This window comes from Megalobrama amblycephala, linkage group LG7, assembly GCF_018812025.1.
Source record: "Megalobrama amblycephala isolate DHTTF-2021 linkage group LG7, ASM1881202v1, whole genome shotgun sequence".
Taxonomy (NCBI): Eukaryota; Metazoa; Chordata; class Actinopteri; order Cypriniformes; family Xenocyprididae; genus Megalobrama; species Megalobrama amblycephala.
This window is the reverse complement of record NC_063050.1, coordinates 18,304,027-18,320,569: the sequence shown is the minus strand read 5'-3', so window position 1 is coordinate 18,320,569 and position 16,543 is coordinate 18,304,027. Positions and strand designations below refer to the sequence as shown.

Genomic DNA, 16,543 nt, shown 5'->3' with positions numbered 1-16,543 from the left:
TATGAATTGAGTGGTTTAGTCCAAATTTTCTGAAAAGACTCGATCACTTTATATAATAAACAGATTTAATTTAGGCTTTTATTCACATATTCAGCAGAACCTGCTTCAAGCACAAGAGCAAACCTCTTCCAGAAGTTCAAATGCGCTGCGTAACACGAGAATGAACCTCATTGGTTTTTGCTGAAGTTCAAACATGATGCGTAACACAGGAGAGATTGGCAAAGTGGTAGTTGTGTAGCTGACTATATAGGGACAGGTAGCTCTCAGATTTCATCAAAAATATCTTAATTTTCCGAAGATGAACGAAAGTCTTGCGGGTGTGGAACGACATGAGGGTAATTAATGACATAATTTTCATTTTGTGTGAACTAACTCTTTAAGCATGAAGTATGTGCAATCATTAAGACATTTCTCCTTATATAGAAACTTTTTTGAATAAAAGTTCTTTAAAATTGAGTTAACACTCTAGAGTTCTATATAGAGCCCCATTTAACCTTTTTTCTAAGACTGTAGTGCTATAAGGATGCTAATAAATGCACGTGAGTTTCTGCAGTTGCTGTGTAGCCAAATTTGGAAACGGCAAAGTAATGCACACTTATCTGTCTAAACACACCTCTGTCAAACAGTGTGCTTTATTCCCTGTAAGCTTCCCGATGCCGGGCTCAGTTGGGACTTGTTTGCGATGAGCTCAGGATAAGTTATGTGGCTTATGCCATTCTTTCCCCGTGGTATGTTGGAGGAGGCAGCTGGTACCGGTGTGGCCTGACAAGTGGCGTTCCGGTCAGGACAGCTCCGTGTGTTTCCTCTGGCATCTGCCTGCCACGATTCCCCGAGGTTGCTGTCAACACGGAGTGTGTGCCGTGGCTGAAGTGATGGACGATGATTGAGTCTAATGTGAGGGAATTAGCTAGGAGCGTTCAGCGCTGCAGGAATGCTGATGGTGTGTACACTCAGTCACAATGCAGGGATTACTTCCCAAAATAATGTGGAAAATACCCTGTTACCATGGCAGTTGAAAGCAGGAGAATTCTTAAAACTTGTCGTGGTGTCTCTCAGGACAAAACACACAGGTGTAAACAAGGGTTAGGTCAACAAGGGTTAGCTTGTTTCGTATTGAGGTGTGTGAGTGTGTCTGTGGGTGTGTGTGTAAAATCAGGGTACAAAAAGCAAGAAAGAGGCATTTAAATGTCTTGTTCTTATTTAAATGGCAATGGATATGCATGCTGGTCATACTACCAGCCAGGCGCATTGAGATGAAAACATCTCAACTTTTCAGAATGACGCAAGTGCACTGCAGGTCATGTGACAAGAACCAACCGATCAGCTTCAGGATTTCCGTAACAAAACATCGAAAGCTCAGCCGAACCGCTGATCATAGCTGTATAGCATAGGTTTTTATATCTCATCTCCATAAATACATCTAGTAGTAAACCTAATGCAAGGTCTAGAAATCAATTTATCCTTTGCTGAAACTCCCTCGCCGTCTTGGAGAGCACAGTTCATGGTTGCATAACGACAGACGCCACGGGAGCGCAAGCGCTTCGGAAAGAAGGAGAAAGCGAACGGCCCCAAATGCAGTTAAAAATGTTATTTTAGTTTTGACATCAGCTTTTGGTCCAACCATTCCTTTAAAGGTGCAATTAGTACTTTTTTCCACTTTGCACGCTTTACACATAAACAAATGTGACATTTTTAAAAACTTGTGCACTCAGATGAGATGAACACTCACCTGGTCCAATGTTGAACCTAAATAGAAAAATTTAAAAAAATAAAAAACAAATAAAAAACAAAAAAGCGCAAAAAAAAAAAAAAATCTAAAATTAAAATTTAAAAAATCTATAAAAATAATAAATAAAATAAATATAATAATATAAAATACAATCTAATTAAAAATTCAAAATATTAATCAATACTATAATAGAATACACATAATACTAAAATGACCAGTACAAAAGCTTGTTTTCGCCACAGAATAAAAATTCTGACATTTTCTCACAATTATGACATTTTCTCACAATTGCGAGTTTAGATCTTGCAATTCTGAGAAAAAAAGTCAGAATTGTGAGATAAAAAGTTGCAATTACCTTTTTTATTTTTTATTCAGTGGCAGAAACAAGCTTCCATAGGCCGGCTTATTCTAGTATTTGACCAAGTTAATAAACTAAAACACCTCGACCTTTGACATGTTGGAATGCCTGTCTGTTAGGCCGTTCTTCTAGTGGAGACCACAAGGAATATAATACTGTCATATTAGCTGTTTCGGAAGACATATATGAAACATAAACACTACTTATTGCACCTTGAAAGCTGGCACTAGTAGCACCAAATGGGATTGCAAAAGTAATTACTTCTAACTCATAGTACCGTCTAAATTCATTTTTGCCATTTCCAGAGACTAGGGTTGTCACAGAAGACAAGTATGATTTGGCGGGAAGCATTATTTGGTTATATCTGTCAGGTGGTAGGGGTGTTTTTATGTGAGGCATTCCAAACCAATTTTGAAAAAGGCAAAAGAAAAGCAAAATTCTGATCAAATCAACTTCAACATCAGCAAAACCATTGCACCAGCAATCACAGAGAAATCTGTTATAGATATGGCAACGATGTTCAACAGCAGCCTGTGAGACACACCATTACTCTGTCCTGTCAGGAGACAAATATCCAGCTGGAAGCAAAGCACAAATCACATTTTGACAAAAAGAGCATCTGACTACAAGTGGCTAATAAGCATCTGTCACTGACAAGTCTGAAAATAGCTTCAGAGATTTTACAGGACAGTCTTTCATCAGATACTTCTGAATACTTGACTTCACCAGAGAAATGCTAGGGATGCACCATGGCTTCAGGCTGCAAGACTGGGGTTTGATCAGTTTCCAAAGCCAGATTAACCAGCAGTGCTGTTTTCGAGCTGTCCAGTTATGTCAAAACCTGTTAGTCAAGGTTAAATCATGTAAATATACTGGCCTGTATAAGTATCTGGAGTCTAACACTCAGTGGCATGCAGTTGACTTCAGAAATAAGGAAATTTCCTTATGAATTATAAGGAATAAGTGGTCTGGATATGTTTTCTTTTTATTATTATCCATTATTAATGGACTAAATCAGCTCGGGCATACATCATCCATCAGAAATCATTGCTGTTAGATATTTTCTCTTTAGAAAAAGGAGTTCTGTACATAGAGTTTGATCTCTTTTTTTTGTAATATTTGTTTTATTTTTGTACTGTTGGTTATTTTATCACCTCTAACACTATTTTCTATTTTTTTTTAAACATGCTTTTTGATTCTGTATCTTTCATTTCTGTAAATAGGTCTGTGTCAAATAAGGGTATGCATAGGGAAAATCTTTTAAAAATCCAATAATTTAAAAAAAAATGCTTGTACAGTACTTCAAAAATTGACTGAAATGTGTTTAATGAAATTAATGAAAATGAAAAGTGTAAAGTAGCCGTGCATTATGGCTGTATATCAGTATGGCTGTGATTCGGCTGGATATACAGCCATATCGCAGGTCTACGAGTGTGTGATAATGCATTTATAGATCAGTTTGATGGCACAATTGAGTAAATAAATAAGAAACAACAATGGAGTATCTTTAAAAACCCTTTTCTGTGCAGAAATACTTCAACTTCAAATCTGAAGTTGACAGTTTAACAGTTGTGACCAAACCCATATAAAATAATGTTTATTGAACAATAATATTTAAATGAATAACAATCGCCGTTATAAGAGACAATAGGAAATAAACACACACAAACAATTCAGTCAAATATACCAAAGCAGCAGTATAGGAGTATAGGATTTTAAATATAGCCTAAATATTAAGTTGTGAAACTTAATTTTCCCCTTAACCCTAATTGATTTGCTCTGGAACAAGTAATAGATTAATAAGACCAAAGAATGCCCATTTGATAGACCACAAATTAATTATATCTCATGTTTAACCACTATAAGAGCCAGCTGCAAATTCCCGAAGGACTTTTGACATCATCTTGAAGAGATTTAAAATAATATTAATAAGAAATAGTGACCTTGACAGACAGTCATGGCAGTCTACAAATGTCTTTTTTTTCCTGATAACATAGCCTGATTTTCAAATACTAATAATATTTTATAATAAATGTGGTACTGTTTTTCAAGACATATTAATGCAGTGAAGTACTTGGGAAAAAAAAAATTACTATCTCCAGAGCGTTACACCACCTAGACACTTTTTTACTTTAACCCTCTGGAGTCTGAGGCTGATTTGGGGCTTGGGGAAGTTTTGGCATGCCCTGACATTTTTGCTTTTTTCAGTTGTTCATAAACATATAAATGACAAAAGTGTCATTACACTGTATTCAGCACAAACTAGGCTACAATAATATGTGAGGAACATGTATGTACATGTTTGTATTTTTGAAGGAATAATGTTTATGCGTGGTTATTGAAAAAAACAAAAAACTTAAGTCACTGAAATAAGGCCAAAAAAAGTATATTAAATCTGTGTTCACAAGACTTTTGGGTATTGGAGGTTGTAGGCTAGTTTTTGCTTCAGAATTATGTAAAAATTATGCTGCCTACTCCTTCATATAAAACAATATATTGATTTAGTTTTTGTAAGACACTTTTTGTCAAGAAACACAGTGTGCATTGAGGCGTGAATGATCATGAATAATGGGCCATTTACACCTGAGAAGACAAAAGAATCACATAATAATGACCTGAAATGACTTGCATATTAATGAGGCCTTTCAGTCAGGAAGGCTGTGAAAAAAACCCTCTGTAATAATGTCTCAGCTCAATTTAAAATAATGGTATTCTATTATATTCTTTAAAATATAATGTATTTATGTAATGCAAAGTGTCTGAACAATTATGTTACCTCTATGGCATTTCATATAGGCTTTTAGCTTAAAAGCATGCACATTTGGAGAAATATTGATGGATTCTTATATATTTATGTCAATTTTCTATACTGAGAAGTAATATTTATTGTCATCAATATGAGTGCTGGATACTGTGTTTTCAATTCATACTTGCAGCCGGAGGGCGCTCTCTGTACACCTTTAGGCCACAAATTCATATAAAGAAGAAAAGGAACTAGGAACTAACGGCATGTCTTCTACAGATCGCTAACCATGGCTTTAACATCCAAATAAACACTTTTCAAGACAATAAATACACGATTGAGACAATGAATGCATGTATTGCCTCTGAATTTGCGTCTGAATAGCGCTGGCTCAGTGGCCGTGGCCGCATTAGCGGGTAATGAGCTGAATCACAGACTTCTGACATGGCTCACTTTTCATACAGATTACATAAACACAGAATGTTTGTTTTCGATTTGACTTGCACGATTTAAAACCTGACATTTCAACGTTTCTTTAGACATAAGTGTCATTTTTTTTTGTCATTAGTATTCATAAGTTACAGTTCATTTTCTGAGAACTATCAGATTGAACTCACTTCGTTCAGAGGGAGAGGAGAGATCACGCATCATGTTAGTTTTCTTTATTTTACAAAAAGCACAACATTGTGTTTTTACTCTGAGTGTACACAAATAAAAGAAGACATTCTATAGTTTCAATTGATATATTACTTATGTCTCTATGACAAGAAATGACGGAGTATTTTAAGTCTGTTTTGCTGCAATGTGAAAAAAATCCTGCTAAACGCACCGGCGCGTTTTCAGACCTCAGGGAGTTAAACTCCACAAAAATATCAAAATGAATTTTAAATTTGAAACATCATACAAGAGATGTTTTTCAGTAATTTCAGTCTGTACTAATTGCAATTTTAATGTAATTTCATAGATGGTAAATAATGATCATCTCTGATTAATGTTTTATGCTTTCTATGCTGTTAAGTACCTTGGTATTACCATGGGTTTTAGATATGCTATGCTTGTGTTATTACCTTCATTTTTAGGCATGTAATTCAGTAGTACCATGGTATTCTGTGATGTTTTTTGGAGTACCATACTAATATCATTGCATATAAAACAAACTATCATACAATACCATAGTATGTTAAAGTGACATAGTTGTATCATCTATTATGATAATAAAACTTTTGCAAGGCTCAGCTAGTTGTCTAGGTAGGATTTTGTGATTCAGAGGAAGACTTGAAGAGAATTATTTACAAACATGTCATATTTTTTCTCTCAGGGAAGTCTGTAAATATTGCCTGGGGTTTTTGGGCATATGCAAAGCATCTGTATTCACAAAGCAGGGAATTTGTTTCAAAGCAAAACTTTTGTCAGCTTACCGACTAGTAACATTATGCTGTGAAAATCTAAGCTCTCAGAGAATTAAACGCCTTTGAAAGTTTCGCTTTTGAAGCTGAGGATGGGGCTTTTTTTTCGCAGGTTGAACTGAGGTCTCGAGGGATTGGCATCTCTTCTTTTTTCTGTCTGTAATTGTGGCAGCAGTGTAATTAACGCCGCGTGGGGCAGTAATTCCTGCCGAACGTGGATGAACATGCAGACACTTATGTTTGAGAAGGTCACGGCTGTCATTTCTTCCACCACATGCTGTTGAGTTGTACTCCTACCTTTAATGCATGCCTCAAATGCCTCGATTTGCCTCGCATGCAATGCGTCTGCCTCTGCTGTTATTGGATATCCTTGGCAGGCGTCCATGATGTGGGCCGTTATCTCACATCTTGAGATTGTTTCGGTTCGTTTGTCTCCAAATCGCTCGTTTTAAATGGCTATTTCCTCGTCACAGAGGAGCGAGTGGCATTAAACATTTAAAAGCCATTGGAAGGAGGCTGGTGTATCCAATCAGGGTGCGGGGTCAATGCAGCTGAGATTTAGGGGTTTTCATTTTTCTGTTATTTTCACTGGCAAGCCAAATGAAAGTCTAAGAAGTTGAGGAAGAAAACTCCTTTTATAGGTAAAATATTTGTCCTTGCTGCTTACCAGCTCACTTCAGTCAAACACTTTCACCTCAGATGTTGATTTCACAGTTTTATATGCAAACCCAAACTCTAAACCTAACTCTCAAACCAAATCAGTAGATTTAAAGCCAAACATGATTGTAAGGGCATTTTAAAAAATGTGATCCTTTTAACTATTGCCAAACCTGCACACAAATGGTAATCAGAAGCACTTGTTTCTTCTTTGAGATCCAGCCAGCAGTGCATAAACATATGAATCGCTTGCTGCACTTGTTCAACTCATTTTTACATTTGCCGCAGAGCGTGAGCAGTGCTTGGATGTGCAATTCTTGCTTACCGCAATGCTATAGTGTTGTGGATGCTTGCCAGGGCATTAAAATTTTATGATAAAAATATCAATATTTAAGGCGCTATACATTGATTGTCATTGTTAACCACTATGATTGAATCATTGAGCGAGATGAACCCAAGAACTGAGTCAGTTCCCTTCTTGAACAAATAATTCTGACCGGTTTTGTCAGCTGATTTCTTCCATGAACACATCAAGCATTTTGGTGAGTAATAACTTAAATTTCGGTCTGTTTGACTTCAGAACTCTTTAAAAATGGTGCACAATTCATATGGACCACTTTTATACTTTTAAGGTGGTTTTTTGCATGATTAGGAGTTCAACTGAGTAGTACTGAAACCCTACTGTAATCTTTAGAATTTCCAAGGATCAGCATTCTCCCATAAAAGTGATTGGGCAGACCAAACCGTAAGTCATAGAGACTTGAAACTCTGAGGAATGTTAGTACCCACCCCATCTACAACGTCACCAAGGCTCGCCCCAATTGGCCTGATGGTGGCGCTACAACGAATGTAATGGCTCTTAACTCCTAAACCATTCATTGCAGGCTCAAGTGTCCTATATCATTGGAATCCTTGACTTGATGCGGATAAAACGCACGTCTCTGATTTGATGGTCACTCTATGAAATTTTCGGGTATTTTGAATTTTTTAAAAAGCTACTTTTGCAAACTAGTTCTAGGTTTTTCACCTGATCGAAACCAAACCAGTACAGAAAGATTCTGATTGTCAATTGATTCACATCAGCGACAGGACGCCAAAACGTTCAGGTTTTACTAAAACGGATATCCCTCTTGAAGGAAATGAGATCATTTCACCAAACTCTATACACCAGGGATGGGCAACTTCAGTCCTGGAGGGCCACTGCCCAGCAGAGTTTAGCTCCAACCCTAATCAAACACACCTGAACCAGCTAATCAAGGTCTTCAGAATTAGTAGAAAGCTATAGGCAAGTGAGTTTTTATCAGGGATGGAGATAAACTCTGCAGGACACTGGCCCTCCAGGACCAGAGTTGCCCATCCCCGCTATACACTTAAAAAGGATGCGGTGACTGGCCACTTGGTGAAGTTATAAAATGGAAAAAAAAAAAGGAAAAAAAACTACTATAGCTACACACCAGTCAGATTGACTTGAAAACTGGCATGCGGTGTCTTTGTAAAATGTGCTGCGACCATCTATGAGGATATTTGCGTATCTCGAAAAAACACGGCTGACTTCAGCCAATGAATTCCATGCAGCTATCAGATAAGGTTAGCGGAGGCCAGTCGGAATGAAACTCGCTGGGCCTGTTTGACTCACGGCCCTAGAGGCCTGTGAGAAATTCAAAATAAATTGGCCACTGGGGGGCGCCTTTGCGTTTTTCACTGTGTAAAGGATTGTATATTACGCAATTATTTTTTATTTTTTTTTGCACATACCCACGACATTAATACCATATAGTAGAATTCCTCATTCTGAGCATCTTTACCTCTAGGACCGCCACTGTCCATCGAATCATTTGCTAAATATTAGAGATTGTGTCAAAATCTACTTTTGCGAACTAGTCCTATATTTTTGGCTCAACATCCATCCAGAACTGTTAAAAAGCTTTAAATCATATATTTCCTTTGTAAATAGTTTCGGCTGTAAATAGCCTTTTCCATCTATGATCTAGGTGGTTACAGGCTTGCTAAATAAAACACACTCTAAGAAATAAAACATTGGTTCAACAAAAAAAAAATGTTAACATTTTCCACTAGAATTTTTAACTTAAGCCAATTGGGAGAATTACATTAATTCAAAGCAATATTTTGAGTTGATCCAACATAATGTTTTAAGTAAGGTGAAGACGTTTTTTTTTCCACAATAAAAACACATTTCTAAGTAACATGAACTTAAAAATTGTCAACATGAATGCAACTATTTAAGTTGATCCAACATAATGTTTTAAGTAAGGTGAAGACGCTTTTTGGACACAATAAAACGCATTTCTAACATGAACTTACCAAGCACCGCTTGTCACCATGATGGTAAATCTCCAAAAACCCACATTAACAGAAACTCTTCTAAATTAGCATAACAAAACATTAATTACTGCTAAATCTCCCTTACCATTAATCTTGTGCAAAAAACATTATATAACACTTAATTTTAGCATTTACTCTCCCTTTCAAGTGCCATGGGCAAAGCATGATGGGAAATATAAATCCCAGCCCAGTTTCACTTAACTTAAGTTCATCTAAATTAAAAGAAGTGTTCATACAACTCAAAACAATGAAACACGTTTACACGTCATCAGATTGTATTTTACATTAACAGAACTTAAAATTAAATACATTTTTGATTAACTGAAAATGTTAAACTATGACAAGTCATGATAGTATATCGAATCAATAGGCATAATTTGTGTCATCCAAGCTCAAAAAAATAACAATTACAAGTAAAAAGTCTAACAGCAATTTTTTTCACAACAATATATATTTAAGTAATGACTAAAGGTCCCCTGAATTAGTTTTTAGAATCACCTTTTTTTACGCATGTGCTTAAATGCCTCCAAGCGCTTCAACCCCGTTAATTTTTCGGCATGAAACGGAAGTTGCGATAGTCTTTTCTTTCATATTGTGACGTATTTCTGAGTGAAATGACTTCTTGAACAGGAAAAAACGTCCTCACGCCAGTAATCACGTCATCAGAGAAGAGATTATGAGGGCACATGAATAAAAAAAAAAATGATGTGCATGGTTAAATCTTTTATAATAAATATTGCAATATACCATAAAAACAATAACCTCTTCCACAGAACCCCATTTTACACTGTACACTTTAAAGTGCGTTATTAATTTATGCCCATGTTCTTCTCCCATTCCCATAGCATCCAAAGACATTTTTCTATTGAGACTTTAAGCACCATCATCACATTCCTCAGTCCTAACGTGTTTGTTTGACCCACTTGTTCCGACATGACTGTGTTTACTTTACACTCTGTTAGCGCTAAATATAGAGTTGGTGAATCTGTGCCTTTTAATTCCTGCCTCCCATACACAAACGTCTCAACTTGTTAATAACATGTTACCGTTTTTTCATTTTTATTCTCTCACGCAGGTTGCTAATTAAATGATGGAGACCGGGTTTGTATACATGACTGTGTTTTGTTTTGGCCACAACTGCAGACATTCTTTTTGGTTTTAAATCTCAAAAGCAAGCTATATTTCGTTTGAGAAAGGTCATGGAGGTGAATTTTTCTCCTCAGTCTTTTTTATTCACTCATAAAGAGGTCTTAGCTAACCGCTATCATCTTTATCAAGGCCATTCTTTCCCCTCTTGTGCATTTTGGAAACTGTGGGCTGGAAAACGATGGTAGTGATGAAGTGTATTCATGAGCTGATGGGTGTTAAATGGCCCTGAATCACTCCCTTTTGTCCCTTTGTAGACTCTGAATCGACATGCTAACATTAATCCGTTCTGTCAAGAGAAGTTGTGAAGATCTGTGTGGTGTTCAGTGTAAGTGCCCGACATTTTTTTTAAAGGGCCATGCTGACATTGACGCCAATAAAGGCGGGTGGTACTGTTGATGCTATGATATGATATTGATATGATACTCTTTAATGATAGCAAATGTACGGAAGAGGATTAGGGCAAAGCAATAATAAAAAAATAAAACCATCTCGAGATTAAAGTTGTTAAATTTCGAGAAAAAAGTCGAGATAAAATGTTGAGAATAAAGTCATTAAATTACAAGAAAAAAAGTCGAATTACGAATTTGTTCTCGTAATTTAACGAGTTTTTTTCTCGTAATTTAATGACTTTATTCTCAACATTTTATCTCGACTTTTTTCTCGAAATTTAACAAGTTTTTTTTCTCGTAATTTAACGAGTTTATTCTCAACATTTTATCTCGACTTTTTTCTTGAAATTTAATGAGTTTTTTCTCGTAATTTAATGAGTTTATTCTCAAAATTTTATTTCGACTTTTTTCTTGAAATTTAACGAGTTTTTTCTCGTAATTTAATGAGTTTATTTTCAACATTTTATTTCGACTTTTTTCTCGAAATTTAACGACTTTTTTCCCGAAATTTAACAACTTTAATCTCGAGATGATTTTATTTTTTTATTATTGCTTGGCCCTAATCCTCTTCCAAACAAATGAGACATTGCTGAAATTAAATATTTTATACGTTTATTTAATAATATTTAATATTACATAATATACAAAAAAATCTAATCAGTATATCTTGGTATAAACATTTTATAAATTTTTTTTTTCATTAGCATTCAAAAGTTTGGGGTTGGTAAGATATTTTTTTAAAGAAATTAATACTGTTACTCAGCAAGAAGTGGCAGTAAAGACATTTGTGATTTTTTTTTGAAAACTTATTTTCAAATAAATTCTGTTCTTTTAAACATTCTAGTCAGAGTATATGCCAAAAATGTATGCCAAATCATCATATTAAAATGATTTCTAAAGGATCATGTGACACTGAAGACTGGAGTAATGATCACTGGAATAAATTACATTTGACAAGATATTAAAATAGAAAACAATTATTTTAAATTGTAATAATATTTCACAGTATTACTGTTTTTACTGTATTTTTATGAAATAATTGCAGCGTTTTAAACACTGTCAAATCTTACTTACCCCAAACTTTTGAACAGTAGTTCAATTTATATTTTTATTTAGTTGTTTTCCTCTAAATCAACCAAGTGGACTTAGTCATGTCTCAGCGCTGATATAATTTCATAATAGAAATTCTGCAAAAATGGGACAAAAGCACGCACCTTCACTGGCAAAAATGCTCAGGTTGGGTGCTCGACAAAGGAAGTCATCCACCAGGTGCCCAAAAAAAATTACCATGATAACCATTTGTTTACACCAAAATATTGTAGTTACTACAGTTATTGTTGTTACAAGCATAATAATAATGTCTGTTCCACATCCTGTAGAGGCTGACTTCACTCCTTCAGTTGTAGAGGATGAAATCAAGAGAATTTAGTACTCTGTCATTTAGTTCTTATTCCCCTTTACTACTGAATCCAGATGCATTTCATGCCATCTGAAAGTCAATATCAGTGTCTGGATAACGTCTGCAGCTAATACTGTGACGAAAGCTGTGTTTATAAAGATGAAATGTGGAATGCATAACCAGACCTGTCTTTCGATTGCGTGGTATTTGTCTTGACTACAGTGGGAATACTGTGCTGGAAGGTGAAGGTGTTTCATGCAACATTCATGCATTGTGACTGAATGTCTTTACTCATTCCTTCTGTGCCACTGTGTAGGGTTGGGATTTGAGACACAGTTCTTATGGAGTCTGGATTGTATGTGGGGCACACATGTCAAGGACCCCTGGTGCATGCATTGTTCTCTTCGATTGGGAGGATTGTATGTTACTGCAGAGGTGACAAGCACCATATTTATGATGTGCGCATTTCTCGAACCTCCAGATCCATATGCCATTCCTCATCTCAGCCTTTAGATTTGGGTCAGCGGAAGGAGAGACAGGGAGGTGATGTTTGGAGGAAAGGCGGATCATCTGTCAAGTCTCTAATGCACTGACTGATTGGTGTCTCATCTCTCATGCTGTTTGCATTCATCCTCCTCCTCCTCCTCTGTCTCTGTTCCAAAGCCTTCCTTGCCATCTTATCAGGAATGAGTCTCATAGGTGACTGATTTGAAACACATCACATAGCCTGAAACTCTGTGTGCCATACAAATAGCAATTCTCACACAAGCATATAAGACACTTGACTTGATTGCAGTTGCATGCAGTAGTCAAGTTCCAGACATGAAAATCACATTTATTTTTTGCATTGACAAGTCTTTTTTTTTTTTCTGAGAATGTGTACAAATTTTAAGACAAACATAACATGAGTGTTGAGATGTGATGGAATATGTAACATTTATAATTCAAATAAATGCTGTTCTTTTGAATGTTCTATTCATCAAAGAATCCTGAATTTCACTGTCTCCACAAAATATTAAGTAGCACAACTGTTTTCAACATTGATAATAATAATAAATGTTTCTTGAGCAGCAAGTCAGCATATTAGAATGATTTCTGAAGGATCATGTGACACTGAAGAATGGAGTAAGGATGCTGAAAATTCAGCTTTGATCACATGAATAAATTGCATTTTAAAATGTATTAAAATAGAAAACGGTTATTTTAATTTGTAATAATATTTCACAATATTAAAGCTTTTAGTGTATTTTTTTATTAAATATATGAAGCCTTTGTGAGCATAAGAGACTTCTTTCAAAAGCATTAAAAATCTATATAAAGTGGGTACGGAAAGTATTCAGACATCCTTAAATTTTTCACTTTTTGTAAAAATTGCAGCCATTTGCTAAAATCATTTAAGTTCATTTTTTTCCCCTCATTAATGTACACACAGCACCCCATATTGACAGAAAAACACAGAATTGTTGACATTTTTGCAGATTTATTAAAAAAGAAAAAAAAAGCACCCTTTTGATCTAATACAGCCATGAGTCTTTTTGGGAAAGATGCAACAAGTTTTTCACACCTGGATTTGAGGATCCTCTGCCATTCCTCCTTGCAGATCCTCTCCAGTTCTGTCAGGTTGGATGGTAAACGTTGGTCGACAGCCATTTTAGGTCTCTCCAGAGATGCTCAATTGGGTTTAAGTCAGGACTCTGGCTGGGCCATTCAAGAACAGTCACAGAGTTGTTGTGAAGTCACTCCTTCGTTATTTTAGCTGTCTGCTTAGGGTCATTGTCTTGTTGGAAGGTAAACCTTCGGCCCAGTCTGAGGTCCTGAGCACTCTGGAGAAGGTTTTCGTCCAGAATATCCCTGTACTTGGCCGCATTCATCTTTCCCTCGATTGAAACCAGTCGTCCTGTCCCTGCAGCTGAAAAACACCCCCACAGCATGATGCTGCCACCACCATGCTTCACTGTTGAGACTGTATTGGACAGGTGATGAGCAGTGCCTGGTTTTCTCCACACATACCGCTTAGAATTAAGGAACCCTAAGTGCAGCAGTTTTGTAACCTTGGCCAGTTCTGTGCCTTGCCACAGTTCTGTCTCTGAGCTCTTCAGGCAGTTCCTTTGACCTCATGATTCTCATTTGCTCTGACATGCACTGTGAGCTGTAAGGTCTTATATAGACAGGTGTGTGGGTTTCCTAATCAAGTCCAATCAGTATAATCAAACACAGCTGGACTCAAATGAAGGTGTAGAACCATCTCAAGGATGATCAGAAGAAATGGACAGCACCTGAGTTAAATATATGAGTGTCACAGCAAAGGGTCTGAATACTTAGGACCATGTGATATTTCAGTTTTTCTTTTTTAATAAATCTGCAAAAATGTCAACAATTCTGTGTTTTTCTGTCAATATGGTGTGCTGTGTGTATATTAATGAGGAAAAAAATGAACTTAAATGATTTTAGCAAATGACTGCAATATAACAAAGAGTGAAAAATTTAAGGGGGTCTGAATACTTTCCGTACCCACTGTATATCTATATGTATATTTTTTAAAAGCTTCTCTTTCTCTCTCGCTCAGTCTCTCTTATGCTACTTTGGAGGACAGTAATCACAGCCCCTCAGAGTAAGTCCAGTGTTTATAATCCAGTATTCAGATCATATCCTCTTAAATAAAATGAAGCTGTCACACTCGGCTTGATTTGAATAGGAGACCAAACAGGCTAAACCACTTCATTAGGGATACTTTTTTCACTAACAGGATAGAAATTGAGTGAGATAGCGAGGAAAGAATTCTTGATTTGTTTATATCCATGTGAATCACTTTCACTTTAATCTCCGGTTTAAGGCTCATGGCTCAACAGAGTTCGCTTAGCATTTGAAGGAAGCAGTTGAATCTCCCCTTCTACTCTTCATCTGCTGCTGTGAGGGTGTGAATGAAGTGTTGATGTCTTCACTAAATTTGTTTTTGACTGAATGAAGCATTGGCAGGGAGTCAGAGTCTCTGGATCAGTTGGAGGGAAACTCTGGAGAGGGTTTCCAAGGTCATCCAAGGCGGAAGTTAGACAGTCTGTAATTCTCCTGTGGCTTTGCCAAATGAGCATAAAGTTGCTATTCTTCTTAGCACTCTTAAAGTGATAGTTCACCCAAAAAATTTGTCATCATTTACTTTCCCTCATGTTGTTCCAAATTTGTATGAGTTTCATTCTTCTGTTGAACACAAAAGAAGATATTTTGAAGAATGTCAGTAACTAGGCAGTTGACAGCACCCATTGACTTCCATAGTATTTTTTTTTCATACTATGGAAGTCAATGGGTGCTGTCAACTGTCTGGTTACCGACATTGTTGAAAATATCTTCTTTTGTGTTCAACAGAAGAAAGAAACTCATACAGGTTTGGAACAATTTGAGGGTGAGTAAATGATGACAAAATGTTTATTTTTGTGTGAACTATTACTTTAAGATATTCAAATCACCCAGAACTGCAAGTATTCAATAGCTTAGGACTTGCTTATCATAATGAAATAATTTTATTTAGGATCACTATCCTAAAGCACGATTTGTGCTTTACATCACTACATATACACTACCGTTTAAAAGTTTGGGGTCAGTAAGAATTATTATTATTTTTTTGAAAGAAATAATACTTCTGTTCATCAAGAATGCATTAAATTGATCAAAAGTGATTTTTTTTTTTAGGGATTTTATAATGTTATAAAAGATTTCTAATAAATGCTGTTTTTTTAGCTTTCTATTCATCAAAGTCCTGACTTAAATTGTATCACGGTTACCACAAAAATATTATACATCGATATCGTTCAGCGCAACTGTTTTCAACATTGATAATAATCAGAAATGTTTCTTGAGCATCAAATCATCATATTAGAATGATTTCTGAAGGATCATGTGACACTGAAGACTGGAGTAATGATGCTGAAAAATTCAGTTTTTCCATCACAGGAATAAATTACATTATAAAGTATATCAAAATAGAAACCAATTCTTTCAAATTTTAATAATATTTCACAATATTACTGTTCTTACTGTATTTTTGATCAAATAAATACAGCCTTGGTCAACAATTCTCTCTTTCCTGTTTTGCATTCAGAGATCGACATTGAACGCTGTGTCCGGGAATCCATCAACCTTTTCTGCTGGACTCCTAAAAGTGCCACTTATCGTCAGCATGCCCAGCCAAACAAAACTGCCAGTGACAGCAACAGCTTCGGGAAAACACCCTCCTTTTACTCTTCGGAATATCAGGACCTGACCAAAACGGACCTGGTAAGTGTCCTGAATTGACCTTTGACCTCTGAGTGCCTCAGCTCCATAGTCAGTCATCTCAGAAAGAAGCTTTGCTTATAACAGTCAACAGTCAGATGTCA

The 16,543-nt window shown here is 36.0% G+C and overlaps 1 protein-coding gene across 4 annotated transcripts in view; it reads left to right on the top strand.

The window, feature by feature from the left end:
- tbck (TBC1 domain containing kinase) overlaps window positions 1–16,543 on the top strand; it is a 68,890-nt gene that overhangs the window by 30,157 nt on the left and 22,190 nt on the right. For 2 of the 4 annotated variants that reach the window (XM_048196303.1, XM_048196304.1), the window contains exons 23-24: window positions 14,740–14,784; window positions 16,267–16,442. In XM_048196303.1, coding sequence (XP_048052260.1) covers window positions 14,740–14,784; window positions 16,267–16,442 — 221 coding nt within the window. Of the gene's footprint in view, window positions 1–12,489; window positions 13,021–14,739; window positions 14,785–16,266; window positions 16,443–16,543 lie in introns of those variants that run through there. The other 2 variants (XM_048196305.1, XM_048196306.1) reach the window with 2 other exon arrangements.